A 23,362-nucleotide genomic window follows, 5' to 3' on the forward strand; every position below is an offset into this window, starting at 1 on the left:
TATGATGATGAACTGGTGAAATACATCATTAAAGGTCGAATAGAAAGCAATTTTATGTCAACGTATATTATTATTATTATTATTATTATTACTACTACTACTACTACTACTACTACTACTACTACTACTACTACTACTACTACTACTACTACTACTAGCTAAGCTACAACCCAAGGTGGAAAAGCTGAATGTTATAAGCCAAAAGGGGCTCCAACAGGGGAAAATATCCCATTGAGGAAAGGAAATAAGGAAATAGATAAACTGTATGAGAAATTATGAACAATTGAAATGAAATATCAACGTTAAAAATATGAAAAGACTTATGTCAGCCTGCTCAACATAGAAATATTTGCTGCAAGTTTGAACTTTTGAAGATGTGCCGATTCAACTACCAGATTAGGAATATCATTCCACTACTTGATCACAGCTGGAATAAAACTTCTAGATTACTGTGTAGTATTGAGCCTCGTGATGGAAAAGGCCCGACCATTAGAATTAACTGCATACCTAGGAAGGTACTGTCCGTTAAGATGGTCAGAATTATGAAAAATCTTATGCAACATGCATAACGAACTAATTGAATGATGGTGCCAGAGATTAATATCTAGATCAGGAATATAAAATTAATAGCCCGTAAGTTCCTGTCCAACAAATTAAGATAAGAATCAGCAGCTGAAGACCAGACACGAGAACAATACTCGAAACAAAGTAGAATGAAATAATTAAAACACTTCCTCAGTATAGATTGATCACCGAAAATCTTAAAAGACTTTCTCAAAAAGCCAGTTTTTTAGTGCAATTGAAAAAGACAGATCTAATGTGTTTCTCAAACGGGAACTTGCTGTCGAGAATCACCTAAAATTTTATGAGTCTTGCGGAGTTCAAGAAACATTATCAACGATGAGATCCGGATGTCGAGGAGCAACTGTCCTTGTCCTACTTACAATCATACTTTAAGTTTTGTTAAGATTCAACTTCATGCCCCATAATTTGCACCATGTATTAAATTTAGCTAGATCTCTTTTAATGGATTCAGCAACCTCAGATCTACATTCACGGGATGGAATTGATGCAAAGCGAGCAGCTTGTTTACTAGGCTAAACCACATGCCATATGTATTATTATTATTATTATTATTATTATTATTATTATTATTATTACTACTACTACTACTACTACTACTACTACTACAAGTTAGGCTATAACCATAGTTGAAAAAGCAAGATGCTATAAGCCCAGGGGCTCCAACAGGGAAAATTAGCCCAGTGAGAAAAGGAAACAAAGAAATAAATAAACTACGAGAAGAATAAACAATGAAAATATATTTCAAGAACAGTAATAACATTAAAGTAGATCCTTCACATATAAACTATAAAAACCTAAAAAAAATAACAATAGTAGGAGAAACAAGTTAGAGCAGCATGCCCGAGAGTACCCCCAAGCAAGAGAACTCTATTCCAAGATAGTGGAAGGCCATAGTATGAAAAGTAATCGGCCAAGCATATTACCCTTAGGAACACCAGATATCACATTCCCATACTCAATGTGTTGCCCATAAACAACTCTATTCCTTAGAAATTCAATAATGATGCTAAGAAAAGACCCTCCCACTCCCATCTCTTTGAGTTTGAAAACAAGGGCCTCACGATTAACACTGTCAAAGGCAGTACTGAAATTGAAGTCAATCATACGAACTTCCTGACCACAATCAAGGGCGATTGTAAGAAGGGCATCACATGCTCCAAGGTCTTTACGAAAGCCAAATTACAAACTATATATATATATATATATATATATATATATATATATATATATATATATATATATATATATATATATATATATCATTAAAAAAAGGTCATATGTAAAAATACATATTTTTTCTACAAATATGTAATGCAAATTTGCTTTGTTTAATCTGTATTATATTTCAAATAAATCTCAATTTAAATACAAAGAGAACTCGAGTCACCTGAGTAATGGGTGTTGTTAATATCAATCTGTCTGACTCCTCAACATGTTTAGTAACTCTTGTTTGTTATTTCCATTATTATTGTTTTAAAGTTGTCATTTTCTGATTTTATTGCAATTTGTTTTCAAATAACAAGTACACATAAACGTACACACAATATTGGTGTTACATATACTTCAATCTCTCTCTCTCTCTCTCTCTCTCTCTCTCTCTCTCTCTCTCTCTCTCTCTCTCTCTCTCTCTCTCTCTATATATATATATATATATATATATATATATATATACATACATAAATATATATGTATATATATATATATATATATATATATATACATACATATATATATATATATATATATATATATATATATATATATATATATATAGTTCTTATGTATATGATGTGTGTATCGTATGTAAACATATGTACACACATACATCTCTTCCCCTCTTCTAGTTGACCCTCTTGAATTATCCAGAGGCAAATTAACTCCAAAATCATTTGAATCTTATTTTGTCTTTTACAGGAAGCACTCCTCGGGCGACCTGCACTCCCGCCTGAAGACCCGGAAGATCCTGGGCGTTGGCGAGACCGATAATGGCGACATCCATAGGTCGAAGGTAAGTCGCTCTCCGTTCTTGCTACCTTCCTTCCCAGCAACAAGAAAAAATGAGAGGGGGAAGAAGGGTAGGGTCGTTTGTGGCTTGTTGTGTAGAGGCTACTCTCCTTTTTTTTTACTGAGACGTGGAAGGATCGTTTTTAGCTTGCGTAGCAGGTCTTTCACATTATTATTTTTAAGGGCTGAGTGATATGGTTAATGTTAGTTTTTTCGATGGTTTTTTATTGTAATAGTATTTTGGTTTTTCAAGTGCTAATATCACTTTTTTTCAATGTTTTTAATGTTGATCATATAGTGGTTTCTGCAATGGCTAATGTCACTTTTTTCAACGTGTTTTAATGTAAATTGTTGTGGGGGATAATTTTAAGAGGTAATATCGCTTTTTTCAATAGGTTTTTTATGTAATATAATTATTTTCAAGTGTTAGTGTAATTTTTTCAAGTGCAATTATCCTTTTTTGTCATTGTGTTTTTTTTTTATGTATTTTGCACCCGGCATTAGTAACCTTAATATTGTTTTAGGACTTTCGTTTTGAAAATTTTTTGTTTTCATTTTAAAGCTTTAAAAATTGGTAGCGGTCGCTCATGAACGCCAAAGGCAAAGGACAGGACAGTGTCCTAGAGAGCACCCAAGATCCCTCTCCAGCTAAGCTAGGACCAGGGAAGGTCAGGCAAAAGCTGCTGATGACTGTAGTTTAAGTAAAGCCTTATTGTAAAAACATTATAATATTTTAAACGTGACCAATGCATATGCAGCGTCTATTTATAACCTACCCTAACGTAACCAGCATTAAATTATCGCTATAATTTGATTAAAATATCCTTGAACTGAGTCGTTATTGGCTAGTGAACTTTTCGTTACCTGGTCGGGCAGATCGGTAATGGTCGTGAGTTCCTCTGCATTTGTCTTTGTATTCATAATTATTTTAGGAATACTTTGGCTTTCTCTAGGAATAATCAGGACCTGACGTGAAAATAAAAATCAATTCATAACTCACTAAATACCCCGTTCTTGTCCTCTCAATTAGTCTTCGGTCAACAATAAACCGATTAGGTTGGGAGGAGGTTATTTTTTCACTCTTGTTTGTCTCTGTTTGAGACAACATCCTGGTCACAATCTTACTCACAGGGTAGTTAAACTTTCAGGGATTAAGTGTTAAGACGTAGAAGATAATTTTGAAAGTCCTATATCAAAGGTCAATATCATGGTCGAGCAAAAGGTCGACCGAAATTAGTTGTCGTGGCGGAGGTCTGCACTCAGAGTGTTTTTGTAGTTAAATTTATATTTAACCTTGGGTCACTTGGACATGGTGATACAATTATTTCAAGATTTGTGGCATTTCTTAAATTCTACTTAAGTTTTAGTTCTTTTCAATTGTTTAGTGTTCTTTTGTTCGAGTTCAATCCTCATAAAGCTACCGGATGATTATATCATTTCAACTGTTTTATTTTATTTATCTTTTCTTGGTAAATAACTTATAAAGTTTCGTCTTCTTCCTCTTCTTACCATAATTATTATTTGCATTGCTATCATCAATTTGTTGTCCTTTTTGCCATCGATACCGAAACATTATTTCAAACCTTTAATTTGATCTTAGCGATAATTTCCATATCTCCACATGATAAAGAGCAAGTGACGATATATGTATATATATATATATATATATATATATATATATATATATATACACACACATATATATATATATATATATATATATATATATATATATATATATATATATATATATATATATATACTTCTTTCCTGTTAGGCTGAGCTGCATGCACTCGGAAACAACATTATCCGACAAATTGCTCAAATTGCACTAATCTTTGTGTGTGTTTGTGTATATCTATTTAAATATTTACCCGTCATTTGTGATAGATCCCGTACAATAATATAAATAATAATCTCTCGACTCGAATTACATGTTAAAAAAAAAAAGTTCTTAAAATGTTCCCCCTCGAAGTTTTCGGGGGGCGAAAGAAGCCACAATCGATATGGCCATCTGTTGAGGATATTTGGTGTCGAGAATCTCTCCCGTTTTAAAGCTGATCTTTTCGCCTCCAGCGGTTTTGGTCAAATGCATTTTAAAATTTATTGTGGAGGAAGTTTAAGGGAAAATTCTATTTACGCCTGGAAGTGGGCTTTTTGTTTGGCATCCAGAGCGTAATGTTATTATTATTGCTATTAATAGTACTGTTTCTACTACTATTGCTAGTAGTATTAGTTTGTATTTACCCTTTAAGCATTGCTGAGTTGTGTTTAGTATGTATATATATATATGTATATATATATATATAGATAGATAGATAGATAGATAGATAGATAGATATGCGTGTGTGTGTGCGTGTTTGCGTATGTATGTATGTGTGACTGTTGGGTGGCTTGGATAAAAAAACATTTACGGAAAGAATATATGCCTGTATAGCAAAGTTAGAGAACCAATCACCTAACATGAAAGCTTCACACAGAGTAACTAATTTGATGAATTCAAGCATAAGAAAAATTAATTAGGATAAAACAAGAATCTGTAAAATTATATGAAATAAGCAGTATTATAAAATGGTAAAAATGATAAATGGTCACCGCATGGTAAAATGGTGTCTCCTGTGTCATTTAAGATATGTAACCCCAAATCGAATAGCACGCACTACCTCTATGGGCGTAGAAAGCGATCTTTCTGTTGAAGCTGAATTTTTCCTCGTGGGTTAAAATCCTAAAGGATACTTTAATTTTCAAAAATTAAAAATTAGGTTTTTTAGCAATTTTGTCGACTGACATATGTACTGGAGAAAAGTTTCATTATTGAAAGATCCCCCCCCCCAAAAAAAAAAAAATAAAGAACTAATCATATAGCCTTAGTATTGATATTTATGTACAGTAGGATACACGAGTTCCTGGCACAACTCGGACTGAGGAAGTGCACCCTGTCACACCATTACTGAGCGGAGAGTTCCTGTGTGTAGCCCCGCTGACCACTGGAGACATCTCTCCTTATGCTATCTGGTCGGTTACTAGCTGCGCTGTAAGGGTGTGACAGGGTGCATTTCCTCGGTGCATGGTGTTCCAATAAGTCTTGTGTCCAACTGTACATATGAGAACTATTATGAATATCAAATAGTTTTTTGGCAGTAATAAATTAAAAGTGTTAAACACTGATAAGTATTGTCCTGTGTTCTGAATCACCAAGTAAATCGTACTTGTGCGAGCGAAGTTCGTTAGTCCTTGCGTTGCAGTGCCACGCAATGTAGAAGGTTTTCATCTTTAATCGAAGGCCAGAAATAGATTTATCCATCAACTTGAATCTATCGGCTCGAAATTTGAAAGCTCTTTATACCAAAGGATAAATGTCACCATTTCTTAAAAGCGTCTGGCATCAGTTTTTAGATGGGATCTTAAGGCAGAAATCCAGATGCCACGGTGATGGGTTATTCTCACAGAGAGAGAGAGAGAGAGAGAGAGGAGAGAGAGAGAGAGAGAGAGAGAGAGAGAGAGAGAGAGAGAGAGAGAGAGCAAAGTATTGAGTTCAATCAAAAGTTTTCACTTTTCATTGCAGGATCTGATATAAATACACTCGCACGTGTATATGTGTGTGTCTGTGTAATTGTTTTATGAAAGATTACACTCCGGATTACATACTGAAGGTGCTACAATTGCTAAGACCATATCAGGATTAAGACTAGATTTATATTGTTTTCAAATCTTTCTGGGTATTCCTCCCTTCCACAGTCGTAAAGGTCTTGTCAACAATTTGCCTTTTAACTTTTCATCCTCTTGAAGCTATCTCTTGTTTTGCTACATTTCTGTTTATTCTCGTAGTCTCACTTCTATTCTCTCTTTTCCACATTATTCCTTTTTCTGGGCAGTGTTAGGGATCGCTCATTGGCCCCCTTAACTACTCGTTGTTTGTTGGAGGTGTCAGTGTGTAAAAGCTACTGCTCGTTCCTCGTTTATTTTCGAACAGCCAGAATCTATTTGATCTGGTTGGCTCCTGGGCCTTTATACTACATACTCTTGGATGCATCTTGGTGTACGCACGCCAGTGGCCCGGTGTTTTACCGACAGCAGTGGGTGTCGTATTTATAGCAGTCTGGGCATTCGTGTTGTTGTAATTGTTATTGATTGTGCGTGAACAGAGATGTAACAGTGGGCTTGTTTTCCTTGTATTTTTCTTTTGTTGTCTTCGTTAGCTACTATAGATTCCTCGAAGTCGTTTATACGTTATAGGCACTGACAATTAATTCAATGAAGTTGAATAGACGTGTATAATGGAAACTAGATCCTCAGTATTTTATATGTATTGTTATAAATAATTAAATTTGCAGACTCTCTCTCTCTCTCTCTCTCTCTCTCTCTCTCTCTCTCTCTCTCTCTCTCTCTCTCTCTCTCTCTCTCTCTCTCAGTAGCATCTTCATTAGAATGGTCTTCAGAGATTCGCCGTTTTTTTGGAAAGATGTGTGGAGTCCGTAGACTTTCTTCAACCGATTTCCAGCTCTTCAGCAGAGAATTGATAACAGATTCGTGATGGGAGTTTAGTCGACCGTAACTCCAGTTTCCACTAATGCTCCGTCCCTCTTGACACTCGGGTTCAGTGGCACGAGAGTCTTGATTTCACGGATGGCCTGTTGGAAAGGGGAGAGAGAGAGAGAGAGAGAGAGAGAGAGAGAGAGAGAGAGAGAGAGAGAGAGAGAGAGAGAGTCCACCCGAGTTGTCGTATCATCTTATAAATGATGACATTTTCATTTTATATACATGATATACTGTATGTGTATGTGTGTATATAGACTATGGGAAATCGTTTCATTCTGTCAAAACTTCAGCAGTAATGAAAGCCCTTCAAAGACAAGGAATAGATAAATATTATGTTAGAACACTTGACGATATCTATACAGGAAGTACAGCATTCCTAAAACTGCGTAAAGGCAGTGAGAAAATTCCTATCGAGAAAGGAGTTAGACAGTAATATCCCATCTCTTCGAAATTGTTCAAGGCATGCCTAGAAGAAGTTTTTAATAATTTACATTGGGAAAATGTATGAATTAATATTAATTGGGAATGCCGTAACAACTTAGGATTTGCAGATGACATAGTTGTGTTTAGTGAATCGTATACGGAATTACAAAAGATGTTAGAAGATTTGAATAGAGTACGCAGAAATGTAGGATTGAAAATGGATGAGTAAAACTAAGATAATGTTCAATGAAAATGTAGAGAGATAACAAATAAGAGTTATGGAGGAGCCTCTGAAGAGTAAGTGTTTCCCCACAACACGATCAGCAAAACTGTACCATTCAGGGCCATCCATACTAGGTTGGTTTGCTCTGAGCGATCAGACGAAAATCTCCCACAAACACCAATCCTCACTGGCCAACGCTGCGATGAAAACTGGCCAAACCCCAGACATGAGTTTACATATCTAAGATCTTTGTCCTGCAATGGACTAGAAACGTCTGTATTAGTTGTTGTGTGTATATATGTATTTTTGCCAAGTCTAACATACTTCCTCCTTTCATACATACAAGAGTCCAATGACTTTTTGTATGGCAGTTTTGTCATATAGAAGGCGGAGTTGTGAGTCACATAGTCTTGAATTTGACAGAAAAGTTAAAGGTTAGATTAAAGGTGTCTGGTTTCAGTTCCAGTTTCATCAGAATAGATGCTCACCAGAGCGTCAGCCGGGCAAGTCCAGCCCTATACTATGGTGCTCAACCACAGCAGTGGCCTCCCCAGTAAGCACGGTCCTGGGATGGGATCGATCTGCTGCCATGCGAATGTTAGGCAAACATGTTACCACTATGCTAGTCAGGAGTCTAGTAAAGGAAGTAGATTGTCAATCATTGCCAGATTTCCTCAGTATTTGATATTTCGTGTTGCAAATTCCAGATTAATTTATATCTTTTAGGGTAATTGTATAAAGTATTTTAGCTGTTGTTAGGGTTAGAGGCAAGGCCATCAGTTTAGGAAATTGTTTTATTTATTGTTCTACACTTTGGTTACGTATTCGGGTCCGGAAATGTAATTGATTACAAATGAAAAAGAAGAGAAGAGAAATCTGTGTTCACCCATAGTCAGTCTTTACACTTTTCTGGTTAGTTATGATAATGTATATTCATACAGATAATATATATATATACAGTATATATATATATATATATATATATATATATATATATATATATATATATATATATATATATATATATATATATATATATTTATAAATACACACACATATTTATGCAAACACACATACCATATGTGTTTGTGTGTGTATCGTACATTAGTTGCATGATACTTTCCATGTACATAATTACGTGTAAGCCTACGCATGCAAGACATTGTTGTCAGATTGCAATAGAGTATCCAAACTACAAAAGAAAACTTTATAACATTTGTGTAACCATCGTGTATATATATATATATATATATATATATATATATATATATATATATATATATATATATATATCACGAAATGAAGACGTTTGTCCGAACTCTTAATGATTACTTGGCGTAACTTCAGTGTTTATGGGGTGAGGAATGGTCTCCCAGCCCCCAACGTCAGGGCTTGTGGCCTAGATTCATATATCCAATGTTATTTTTCTGTACGAATTTCCTCTAAAGAGGATAAAGATGACCAGTAAGAAAAATTAGTCTCATTACCTTCTATTGTTAGTGTAATTTTGTAATTGCAAGAAAATTATATAGATAGTTGTAAGAAATTGTAAATAGTTTAAACGAACTAATATTAAATTGCCTTGCAAACGATTGCAAGAATAATGATGCATCTTACAAGATCACGACGACTACAAACCAACGTTCTTCTTCTCTTAATCTTATCCCTAGAATCCTGCGTTTGGTTTTCCCTCTGGTTCGGGGATGATCTCCATTTAGACAATGTCCCTCTTCCAACGGAAGTAAATGGATAGTAGCGATAAGGCCCTTTGTGTTATCCGAATTACTAACGTGGTCGTGTGTGAGGACGCAGGGTCTTTGAGGGCTATGATCAAGAAATATTCCCTCTGGATCTCTGCCAGTTAGGAAGGTGTAGGCAAAAGAAAATGTATCGAGGACCGATGTTGGGAGTCTTGGGGCCAGTGAACTGTGGCGGTCAGATCCCATGGGGTTTTTCAGCTCTGGACTCCTTCCCGTCCAGTTTTTACTCGATGGCGCTGGTTCTCAGCTCATCATCATCACCCTTGTCCGTCTTCCTGAGCCTATGTTGAACCCTTTCAAAATCCACGTCTCTCGTGGGCTTTCCGCGTGCAAAAGCCAGTGCAATGTCAAATAAGGCACGGCAATCTTAATCATCTTTAATTATCCAGAAGCTGTTTGATTGAAGAGCATCGCTTATGGTTTCAAGTCATTTAATGCCTGGTTATCCCTTTCTGAGTGGGGGAATAACGTGATGGAAGGGTTTGTGTATCGCCATAATTAGCAAAACTACTAGTCAAGGCCAACCATACTAGGTTGATTTGCTGTAAGCGATCAGACTAAAGTCTCTCACCATCACCTATCCGCAGTGGCCAGCGTGATGATGAAAATAGCCAAACCTCAGACATGAATAAGGACATTTCTGAGGCCTTTTTCCTGCAATGGACTAGACATGGCTGCATTTTTTATTGTTGTCCTAAACGCGCATGTCCCAATTCCAAGAGTGTGTCTAGACTATCAATATTTTACCCCGTATTTTCGACATCAATATTCTATCACGGGAATATTGTGAAAGAAGCCTTCAATGTGTTTACCAGATATCTAGAGCGTCATGACCATTTCTCATGGTTGACTCTCGCTTTTAAGAGATTCCCTTTGGTACAAGAAGGGCTGAACGGAATGTCAACGCAAACACTTACAGCCAAAAGGGTTTGTTTGGAAAATCATCCTACGCCCTCTTGCAGCCATTTTAATGTTTATATTTGAGAGATGGTGTGAGTTCTGTCACAGTCGTTATTATGGATTTTACCATTATTGGAATAGAATGCTGAAACCTTAACTATATAGATAACATAATATAACCTTTAAATTGAGTTAGAGAATGAATTAATGAAAAAGAAATTCAATAAAGACTTAGCAAAAGGAAATGATGAACTGAATAATAGAATGAACCAATTAGAAATAAGTATGTAAATAAAGATGTTACCAAAATAAATCACGAAGACTTACCTACATCGAAGTGTGCTATGTGAATTCCACATATAATGAAAATTAGTATTGATGTGAACGTTTTATCGAGACTCGTCCCAAACGAATCAAATGATTTCCTGCTATTATGGCTGGGCCAACTGAGAAGAAAGGAAAGTAAATCTATATAGAACAAATAGATGACGTCCATTACTGTTGACAAACCCGGCTATTACCCCACGTCAGGATATTGCGAAGAGAGAAAAAACAGCTTTGATGGGTTGTCGTTAGACTGACATTTCTCCTCAGATTCGTCCTTTTTCTAATGGAAAGGAAAATGGAGAATCGAATATAAAACTTATTGCCAGAAAGTTATCTATCTTTTGTGTGCGTCTGTGTCCATTCAATCACTTTTATTTGCGTCATAACCCAGATGGTTCGAATCCTACCCAGGTTAGGTCACCTATCATTTTTAATTCCCATTAAGCTTAAATGATTCCCAAGGTAGTGTGCGTTTGAGGTTAGGATGAGTTTGTGATTTGATATTGAGATGTAAGTCACTCACGCATGTGTGTGTATAAATACCGGGTGTATATAATATATGTATATATATATATATATATATATATATATATATATATATATATATATATAGATAGATAGATAGATAGATAGATAGAGATATAGATATTTATATATAGGTATATATATAATAAATATATATATATATATATATATATATATATATATATATACATACATCACATCTTCACCTACGCGTATTGACGCAAAGGGCCTCGTTTAGATTTCGCCAGTTTTCTCTATCTTGAGCTTTTAATTCAGTACTTCTCCATTACTCATCTCTTACTTCACGCTTCATATTCCTCAATCATGTAAGCCTGGGTCGTCCAACTCTTTTATTACCCTGTGGAGCCCAGCTAAACGTTTTGTGAGCTAAATTTTCTTGGGGAGTGTAAAGAGCATGCCGTAACCATCTCCATCTACCCTTCATCATGATCTCATCCACATGGGTAGGGTACGTTTTGGCGCAGCCGGTTGGGCGTGCCCTTTTAGGCACGGCCTTTTGGGCGTCAGCTTATTTGACGCCAGCCTATTTGGCGACGGCTGTTTTAGCGCTAAAAACCTGTTTTATTTATAGATCTTATTTTGTTCACAAATCTTGAAGAGAATATTTTATTCATAAATCTGTCTTAATGGATGGACAAAATTACAACACTTCAGTTATAAATTGAAAGATGATATACATATTTAGAAACAGGAAAACTGGATATTTCCTCGTTTAGCTGTTTGCTCAGGCACTTTTGTTCCTGCCAACAAGCGACGTGTGAATCAAGTTACTCAGTCAGTCATTAGAACCGACGAGGAAATGGAAGACGACGGCCTCCTCTATTTTTCCCTGAGACTTGGAATCTGTATCAGAGAACGTTAAATGGGGAACACTGCACAAACAATAATGCTGAGGCAGTCCACCGTCGACTGAAATACAAACTTAACACACAACATCCCACAATATGGAAATTAATAAATGCCCCACGTAAAGTACAGATAGGTAGCGATGAATATTATGAAGTTACTGGTCGGTCATGAACCAACACAAAAACTAAAAAGTCTAGAGATGCAGACAGAACAATTCATGAAACAGTTCTTAGATTGGAAAGCATGGATACTGTCGAGTACTTGAGAACCCTTGCTCATGATTACCAGATAAACTAAATAGAGTTGTTATGGTTTCTAGTTTTTAGTGGCTTATTTTACATTTGATGAGCCTCATTTTAATTTTCAATAAAAGTTATGAAGTTTTGAATGCTTATTAATTTATAAACTTATTATTCATAATGTATGGCTGTCGCCAAATTAGATGGTACCCAAACAGCCGTGCCCAACTGTCAGGTGACGTCCGACCGGCCGTGCCCAAACGACTGTGCCAAAATGGCCGCGCCCAACAGTACCATTCCCCATCCACATATTGCACCCGAGTAATCTCCCTTATAGTTTCATTTCTAATCCTGTCCTCCCATTTATCTCCTAATATCCTTCTGAAGCCTTTGTTTCTAAATCTACTAAATATATTGGAGATTGTATCATTGTCATACCATGACTCATGTCCATATAGAAACACCGATCTCACTAGACTGGTATATAGCCTGATTTTTATATGTAATTTCACGCGACTTACTTTCCAAATTCTACTTAACCTAGCCATTGTCTGATTTTCTTATTTTCAATCTTTCACTAAAATTTATTTTTAAAGACCCTGGAGATCATAATTCCGAGATACTTAAATTATTCTACTCAGCAATCCTTTCTCCTTCCAATGATATTTCATCTTCCGTTGCATATTCCGTTCTCATCATCTCTGCCTTTCTTCTATTTATTTCGAGCCCAACCTCGTGTGATATGTCATGAATTCTGGTCAGCAAGCATTGCAAATCCCATGGTGTGGGTGTGTGTATTGTCGACACAAAAGGAGAAAAGACTTAATTGGGTTTAGGAATTTCGCCTTATAAAAAAATTGTCCTCCTGAATCCAATTATTTAAAATTCGAGACCAAAGTTCTAACTCTAACCAAGTCTTTTCACTTTCCTTTCGTGTATATATATATATATATATATATATATATATATATATATATATATATATGTATATATATATATATATATATATATATATATATTAATGTGTGTGTATTTACCCAAAGGTTACGTTCGTCCTCAATACGTTTATTTATTAAAATATCCTTCTCTTAAATAAAATTATATGCGGGTTTATCCTTATTCCTTGATCGGCTATGGGTTCATCCCACTGGTATCCGGGTTGCTGTTGTTCTTTTGAGGTTTTATCTTTTTTTTTTTTATCATATCATCTATTGCAATATAGAATCTTCTATAGGTATATTTACGAAGAGCATCTAACATTACTTTGAATATTCAATTTATGAAAAAAAAATTCAAGTGTAATAGTGGGTGCAAGGAACCACAGGATATACAGAGTGCCATCGTTATATATATATATATATATATATATATATATATATATATATATATATATATATATATATATATATATATATATATATATATGTATGTATGTATGTATATATAATATATATAATGAATGTATATATACTGTGTGTGTATATATATATATATATATATATATATATATATATATATATATATATATATATACAGGTATTTTATTGGGAAAGAGACAGTGACGCAACAAAGTCCCGTATTTACGTAAAGGGCCCAAAAACAAAATACATTTTCTTTTCCCAATATTAAGGTCACCTGCCCCGCAATCTCCGTCTCTCATAACAAATCCTTGAGAAAAAAAACCTCTTCTAAGGCAACGGGATAATGTCTCGAATTGATGTGCCCCTACCTCTCCCACCCACTTTCCTACGCCATCTCATTAAAGCCTTCGCCTACCTGAGTATCCATCTGTACCTCGAAGAGGGAAGAGGAGGACGTCCCATCTCGTCTTTTGATTGGCTACATCAATCTTCGGGTCCCGGACGCGTTTGATCTTGTTGGATGTTGATGTTGATAACCCTGGGAGGTTTGATTGTCATTCTTTGGTCGAGTGTAGTGATTCGTTGTCATTATAAGGAAGAGATGATCTCGAAAAGAGACGCACTCTGTAGTTCTGGTTGATTGGACACAACTCTCTCGCAAATTAACTTCTGACCTGTGATGTAAGGCTTTTTTTTTTTACGGTGTAGTTATGTCAAGTATTATTTTCGTTGCTATAATCTTATGCAATTGAATTTACAATCTCGTTTTTTTATTATATAATGAATTATCCTACGTAACGTTGCTACTAAGTAATGATATTTTTTCTAGGGCTTAGTGATGTAATCTGTAGTTTTCGTGACACACACACTCTCTCTCTCTCTCTCTCTCTCTCTCTCTCTCTCTCTCTCTCTCTCTCTCTCTCTCTCTCTCCATAGAAGGAGCTCTTTTACTCGACTTAATATTCAGTGGAATTCGAAGTCTTTCAATCGTATGCTCGACGCTTTTCAAAATTGAGACCTAGTTATGTATTTTTATGCGTTCAAAACTCGTTTTACTTCTTGTGCGTATGATCAAGTGTATGTACATTAAAATATAGAATGAAACTGTTTGTTAACTGTACACAAATAGAATGACAATTTATTTTCCCTTTCAACTCCAAGGCTTGTGTTTTCCAGCCTCCCACCCAGCCCCCAGATTCCTTCCCTCCAGGCACCAACCACCATTGTTGCATCAGTGTAAAAATACGAAAGCCACGAGTAGCTTCTGTTGGGCTGATCCGGTTGTGCCAAGCCAGAACCCAAAATGAATTTTTGGAAGCAGGCGAAATTACTCCAAAATTGAATGTGGCCCTGGAACTAGACTGAAATCCCTGTAGCTTTTCTGACAGCTGTCATATAGAACTGTGGGTTTCATTCACCACATGCGTGAAGTATGAAGGCCAGGGGGGGTTATTGTTATTTTTGGGGTATAACTTATGACCAGTTAAATGCTTTGGAATTGGGTATATTGATTTTCCTCTTCATTCTCCCCTGTGGGTGACATTCGCGGAGTGAGGAATACCGCCCCTAAATAGATTGAGCTCGTAATGCGGGAGTCCAAAGATTAGGTCTCTCTCTCTCTCTCTCTCTCTCTCTCTCTCTCTCTCTCTCTCTCTCTCTCTCTCTCTCTCTCTCTCTTTCTCTGTTATGTATCTCACTCGTTGTATAATAGTAGGAATTTAAAAGCAGTGAATCGTAATCTACTTAAGTCTTATTTGGATTATTTTGAGTTTACCATTAACGGGATCCGAGTGATTATCTTACATGAAAATTATTTATAAAATTCGTGAACGAACACTCTTGCAAAAAGATGTATGAAATATCGTTTAATCTGTTATTGTTTTAATGTTATAGACTTACATGAAATTAAAAAAAAAATTGACGAGCTAATAAAATCAAACCATATGGAGGGCCCCCTCTGTAGTTAGTACCGTAGTACATAACTCCGTCAGTACCATTTATAACTTCTACTTAATAATGCGATTGAGACATGAGCTCCCATATGCACCCTGATGCTGAATGGCCTCCCTGGCCCTAGCGGATGGCCATAAGGTCAAAACTTCATAGTTTCAAACAAGGTCTTAGATTATACAAAAAAAATTAATCTTCACTATTAGGAGCATTTTAGCTTCAGTTTGAAGATTTAAAGGTCGCTCGTGAATTGCAGAAGCAAGGGACGCGACATGTCATAGAGGCATTGTCATACAGATGATCAGCACCAAAGCTCCTCTCCACCTAAGGTAGGACCAGGGAGGGCTAAGCATTGGCTGCTGATGATTCAGTAAGTAGATCTTTAGGCTCCAGCCAAACACTCATCTTAGCTCCAATGGATGGTGGGGTTACAGACACCACTTGAAACTATCGAGCTTGAGCGGGTCTTGAGCTCCCATCCAACATATTGCCTGGCAGAGACTTTTCCAATTGGCTACCAGAACAGTCAAGGTCAGGAGGGGGTTGGGGGGGGGGGGGGACAAGAGGTGGTTCCTTACCAATTGGGAAGCATAAGTGGAGATGTCTTCTGTGGCACTATAGATCATAGTTATAAATTGTCTTTCAGCTTAACTGTTAATTTTGAATGCCATAATTACATCTATTTAATTAGTTTTTGTTTAAGTATTAGTGGGATTGTTAGTCATGCTTTATTCAATCAAATGGTTTGTTCTTCTTTTGCTATTTTCTTTTTATTCTTTTATTTTATTTGAAAGGAGAAAAAAAGTAAAGAAAGTGGGTTTATACAATGAATTGTGTTGTGATTCGCCATATATAATTTATCTTAGACTCTCTCTCTCTCTCTCTCTCTCTCTCTCTCTCTCTCTCTCTCTCTCTCTCTCTCTCTCTCTCTCTCTCTCTCTCTCGTTTACAACGTTCGTGTTCAATATTTTCGAATTTTACAATTTTATGTAAAATTTCAAAATTGCTTGAAATTGTATCTTACACGCACACACACACACACACATATATATATATATATATATATATATATATATATATGTATATATATGTGTGTGTGTCTCATACACACACACACACATACACACACATATATATATATATATATGTGTGTGTGTGTGTGTGTGTGTGTGTGTGTGTGTGTATGAGACGAATGAGTGGAGGGAAGACTTTTATCAACAAATTGGGTCACCAAGCAAGCCTTATTGGCTTGTTACCAATAACTAAAATAATCCCCAGAATATAAAAACAGATTTTAACGATTTATTTATCGCTAATTGATTCCGTATTGCCGGGCTGCATCGTTAAAAACATTGCAAGATTCATTGTAAATAGATAAACAAGGTATTGCCTCACGTGGGAATGGAAGGTCAAGGCTGAAATGAAAATGAATCTGAATTACAATGAAAAGGTGTCCGAGTTGTATTGGTCATGTCTTATTAGAATTAACCATATTGAAACATCATTATTATTATTATTATTATTATTATTATTATTATTATTATTATTATTATTATTTTATTTTTATTATTATTACCTCAGCCAACGAAGTTGGAAGGAGGTTATGTTTTCGCCCCTGTTTATGTGTGTTTATTTGTTTGTGAACAGCTTCCTGGCCACAATTTCAATCGTAGAGTAATGAAACTTGCTGGGATTTAACTGTTATGCAAAAAGCTGGAAATGGTTGAATTTTGAAAGTTCAAGGTCACGGTCAAGTAATACGTCCAATTCACGTAATCAGCCATAAGTTTGAACATCGTTGTCACAAAGACTTCAAACTTTGTTCATATTTGAGTGTATGAAAATCCACGCCAATTAATACATGTTAAGGTCAAAGTCAAGGCCGAGAAATAAGCTACCGTGGCGTAGGTCTGTGATCTACTGAGTGCCCCTCTAGTTGGTATTATTATTATTATTACTATTACTATTATCGTTGTTATTGTAAAAGCACAGTGTTTTAAGCCAAAGGGTTTCAATAGGGAAAATAGCCCAATGAGGAAAGGAAACAAAGAAATAAACAAATTATTATTATTATTATTATTATTATTATTATTATTATCCTAAGCTACAACCCTAGTTGGAAAAGCAGGATGCTTTAAGTCCTAGGGCTCCAACAGGGAAAATACCTCAATGAGGAAAGGAAACAAAGAAATAAACAAATTATTATTATTATTATTATTATTATTATTATTATTATGCTAAGCTACAACCCTGGTTAGAAGAGCTGGATGCTTTAAGTCAAAGGGTTCTTATTGGGAAAATAGCTCAATGAGGAAAGGAAACAAAGAAATATTCAAATTATTATTATTATTATTATTATTATCATCATCATCATCATCATCATCATCATCATCATCATCATCATCTTCATTACTTGCTAAGCTACAACCCTAGTTGGAAAAGCACGATGCTGTAAGCCCAAGGGCTCCAGCAGGGAAAAATACCCCAGTAAGGAAAAGAAGTAAACTATAAGAGAATTAATGAATAATTAATGTAAAATGTTTTAACAGTATTGTATTGTTGATATTTACATTGGTTTGTATAATTCATTTCGATACGATGTAGTATTTTCATATTTTGCAAGTAGGGCTGTAATTTCATTTTCATTTGCAACGATTTTTAATCGTCTTGTGTGTGTGTGCGTGTGTGTATGTGTGTGTGTGTGTGTTTGTGTAATTGGGTGAAACGAAGAATTTTGTCAAACAATGTGTACTAAGGCCTTAGATTCCAACGAACTTAGACCTCCCAAAAATATGAAACTTCAGTGTCAGTCAGTATATTTATCGATTCAAAAACATTTTTGCCACCCAAGAAAAAAAGTCTTTGTAATATAAATGATGCTTAGAAATACGTACATAAAAGAATTAACGTAAATATGAATATAATCAAAATTGCTTATATGATTTAAAGATAAAGGAATATTTTATTGGCCAGAATTTATTTCTAGAATTGTAACGAAATATATTTATTTCTAACGGATGGGTGATGAATTGCTCTCGGTGAAATATGCTTGCGATCTAACTCCTCCGGTAGATTTTTATTGCTCTGTCCTCAATTTGATCACAAACAGCTTACCCATTTTTTTCTAAAACATTTTCAGAAAACTTTTCTTGAATTTTTTCTTCGCATTCAAATAAACTTTAATATCTGTAATTTTTATTTGTGTTGGGTACAATTTTTCGTTTTTGTAAACGACCGTTCTCCATCTACTGATTTTTCAATTCGGAAAATTTACCAGAGTTTTTAATTCTTGAAAAGTTTGTGCGAGTTCCAAAGTTTGGAAATTTTGGCAGAATTTTTACTTTTGAAAGATTCGCTGGATTTTTAAGTTTTCAAGTTTGGCTGAATTTTTTTTTTTTTTTTTTTTTTTTTTTTTTTTTTTTTTTTTTGCTGAGGTCTTAGTTTTTTTTGCTTAGAAATATTAATGTATTAGTGAATTACATGAAGGCTATTACTTTATTTTATACATATTTTTGCTTGTGCAAAGCTACACGTATTTTTTTTAGTATTTTTAACAACCCCATTTTATCATATTTTGCCAGTAGTTGTTCAATTTGATTATCGAATCTCCCGATGCCCTGTCATTCAATAATATCTTAGTTGACTTTAATTTTACTTTACAATACCAAGAAATTTGAAAATTTTCGTTCAAGGTCAGTAATAATTTATGTTCCTAATAATCTTTTTCCGTTTTGGTGCCAGCGTGTAATTTCTAACCATCTTTCCAATATTATGAATTTTGGACAATCATAAAAGTTTATTTTATGACCAATTTGCATCAAATTTTACCTCTTTATCAGTATAAGAAGTAATTGTTCTTAATTAAAAAAAGAAAACTAACGAAAAGTATGATCAAAATTGAATGCCAGTTAGTGACAACTTCCCTATTACCATTGTTATACATTGTATGACCATTCCATCATAATTTTATTGATATGTAAAAAAAAAAAAAAAATAACTAGAACGTCATAAAGTTAATTGATATCACAGAATTCATATCAAAAGTTAACCTGCGTCAATCCAGTTTTTTTGGTCGTTTTTGAGTAGGTGTCTGTTCATTGCCATTTGTTCTCATCCTACACATTGTTCTCAAAGTTCATTATAGAGAAAATATAGGTTTGATAACCCTTTGTTATTGTTTCGTGATAATGATGTTGACAAACGGAGATAGATTCTCAAAGGAAACTGACGTCTTTTGCCTTTGTGTTCAAACGCGTTTGCCCAAACTGATCGCTGAAGTAGGTAGTAGGTTGGCCAGGACACCAGCTACCCGTTGATATACTACCGCTAGAGAGTTATGGGGTCCTTTGACTGGCCAGACAGTACTACATTGGATCTTCTCTCTGGTTACGGTTCATTTTCGCTTTGCCTACACACACATGCCGAATAGTCTGGCATATTCTTTACATATTCTCCTCTGTCTCATACACCTGACAACACTGAGATTACCAAACAATTCTTCTTCACCCAATGGGTTAACTACTGCACTGTAATTGTTCATTGGCCACTTTCCTCTTGGTAAAGGTAGAAGGGACTCTTTAGCTATGGTAAGGAGCTCTTCTAGGAGAAGGACACTCCAAAATCAAACCACTGTTCTCTAGTCTTGGGTAGTGCCATAACCTCTATACCATGGTCTTCTACTGTCATGGGTTAGAGTTCTCATGCTTGAGGGTACTCTCGGGCACATTATTCTATCTCATTTCTCTTCTCTTGTTTTGTTTAAAGTTTTTATACTTTATATAGGAGATATTTATTTTAATGTTACTATTCTTAAAATATTTTATTTTTCCTTGTTTCCTTTTCTCACTGGGCTTTTTCCCTGTTGGAGCTCCTTGGCTTAAAGCAACATGCTTTTCCTACTATGGTTGTATTTTAGCAATTAATAATAATAATATTAATAATAGTAATATCTTTTAGAAAGCAGTGATTATTAATATTATTATTATTATTATTATTATTATTATTATTATTATTATTATTGTTGTTGTTGTGATGGCTCCAAAAATATCTAAAGAAAAATGAAACTTCACATTTAGTCTTATTTCTTGGATTAATTCTCTTATTTACTGGAAAACCATTTAAATAAAGTTATTTTAATTCATTAAGTTTCTTTTGCTTTATCATATCTATTAGTCTCTCAGGAGGTTAATATTAACGTGGGTGATGGATAGACTTGTCTGTTTTTGTTGCCTTTACTTGGGTCTTGATAAATTTCGTTGAACACCGAATAAATACAAAGTAATATCTGAAATTGGGGTTTAAAACCCCGTAGAGATCTTTATAGATGTCTTGAATCAGGTAGACGAACTAATGCTACTTCACGAAGAATGGGCGTATTCCATCAATTTTAGGCCCTTCGCTGAGAGTAAGGTTAGGCCCGACCAGGTGTATCGAGGGCCTTCACGCTGTTCCGATAGGACAGCTGGATCAAGGTCTATAGAGTATTTCTATAGACCTTGAGCTGATAACGCGTTGAATCTGTCCTTGTAATCTGCTCTCACGAACCTCCGGGAGCGGGAACGAGAGAGAGCTCGACGTTCTTCGTGGTGTTAAAGGAGAAGTGTTTCCCTTTACTCGGCTGCTAATCGCTCCAAATGATCTTCATTCCGTCCCTGGTATGGTATGCAGCAAACGGACAGTGCAACAGAGTCCGTAGTCCATCGCATTAGAGGACGGGTTTAAAACGTAGGTCAAGGAAGACCTGTATACTATAACAGCGTTAGAAGAGAGGACGCCTACTTTGTTGTGGTATTGAAGCCAACAAATCCTGTTGGCACGGCCTTTCCCTTGTTCGGCCCGTAGATGATCTGCAAAATTCAGAAGGTCAGTTGTTAAACAATAGGAAATTTTCAGTTGTAGAGACAGATGTGAACAGAGGAAGGATGATGTTAGTAGTGGAAGGAGCTCATCATGTCACGGATAGTGGTAGTTTGAAAAATTGTAAGGCCTTTGAAATGTAGACATTTTGCAGTTGGGGTTATCCAACCCTTTACTCCCTAGGGTCCCTGCGGAGTATTTAGTAGCAGAAAAGGTTATGGAAAGCTACAGAAGATGATGTGTATAGGGCCTTACAGTGAGGGGATGAGATGAATTTTGATGAGTTTTTCAGAGGTTACATTACCTCGGGGGAGGTAGGTCTGTGGATTTAAAAATTCTCAACAATTGCTTTTACCAGTGTGGCTGCAGTTTGCATGGCGTTTTTTGAGTTAACGTCTGCTTGTAGGTTACCCCTCAGTTGCGCTGTCTCCCTACATCCTTGCAGGTAAAACGCCTACTTGTGCGCCACGTGATTGATAGAGGACAAGCTTGACACGCCCGGATTAGCGTACTTGTGCGCCATGGGTTTATATACGCTAATCTGTGCGTGTCAAGTTTGTCCTCTATCAATCACGTGACAGTTACTTTGTTTCTGTGCCTTCTGGTTGGCGTCCTTAAGAGTCACTTATGAGCAATGCGAAGGTTCTAGAACAATAGGCTAATGTTTTTTATATTAATTCATAACACAAAGCAAATTCTTATGACAACACATTCCCAGTGTTCGTTCACTCTGCTCTCTCTCTCTGATTCAATCTATTCCTTCACAATGACATCTAAAATCATTTGTCTCTCTATTTCCTATTAATGAATTAACTCATGAATAAATGCATTACATACATGTATTAATTCATTTGTATACGAAATCCACCCAAATAAAAGTTATTTGTCTGACATTATTATCATTATTAGTTAAGCTACAACCCTGGTTGGAAAAGCAGGATGATATAAGCCCAAGGGTTCCAACAGGGAAAATAGCCCAGTGAGCAAAGGAAATAAGGAAACAGATAGAATATTGTGCCTGAGTGTACCCTCAAACAAGAGAATTCTAATCCAAGACAGTGTAAGACAGTGGTACCGAGGCTATGGCACTACACAAGACTATTGCGCTTTTGCTTCATTGATTGTTTTTTTTCGTTGTAATCTAGCTGACTTCAAACAAGAAATGCAGTTTTGAGGAAATATTTGATTTATTTATATTTTAGCAGCAGCTGTGCAACTTTTTCATTAAATGCCTATCCTAACTTCTTGCTAAACGTAAAGAAAAATCTACTACATGGAATATCATGAACGTGAGAAAAGTCTTAAGAAAAGTCTCTATATTCACCATATACCTTTATGGGAGATTCTATGGTATCCGGAGAAAAGAAAATACTTTTTTGGTGGCAAAGTTACAGACGACATTCAGGTCCCTTTATAGGAAGTGAAGTCTAGCCTTCAAGCTATCCCCCATGCCAGCCGCTACCCCCCTCACTCCCCCCACCCTCGGTTTAGAAATTTATGGAGGTCTGTGAACCCCCTCGTGGGTCAAGAGAAAGAGGTGGCTGTTACCTCATGCTGGGTCTCAACCAGTTGATCTTCCCTCCTGGGCTTCTGATATTTTACTTGTTGCGAAGTTGTTGAAAAAGGGAAATAAGAAATTTGGGTGGCAATGTTGTTACAAATAAAAGGGAAATAAGAAATTGGGTTGCAAAATTCTTACAAGTAAAAGGGAAATAATGAATTTGGTTGCAAATTTTTTGTAAATAACAAGAGATTTTGTTGGATTTTTTTAAAAATAGAAAATAGAGAAATTTTGGGTTG

The 23,362-nt window shown here is 35.6% G+C and overlaps 1 protein-coding gene across 6 annotated transcripts in view; it reads left to right on the forward strand.

The window, feature by feature from the left end:
- LOC137616534 (tumor protein p53-inducible protein 11-like) overlaps positions 1-23,362 on the forward strand; it is a 282,889-nt gene that overhangs the window by 180,704 nt on the left and 78,823 nt on the right. For all 6 annotated transcript variants that reach the window (XM_068346379.1, XM_068346381.1, XM_068346380.1 and 3 more), the window contains one exon: positions 2,500-2,593. In XM_068346379.1, coding sequence (XP_068202480.1) covers positions 2,500-2,593 — 94 coding nt within the window. The remainder of the gene's footprint in view (positions 1-2,499; positions 2,594-23,362) is intronic.

Source organism: Palaemon carinicauda, chromosome 22 (assembly GCF_036898095.1).
Source record: "Palaemon carinicauda isolate YSFRI2023 chromosome 22, ASM3689809v2, whole genome shotgun sequence".
Taxonomy (NCBI): Eukaryota; Metazoa; Arthropoda; class Malacostraca; order Decapoda; family Palaemonidae; genus Palaemon; species Palaemon carinicauda.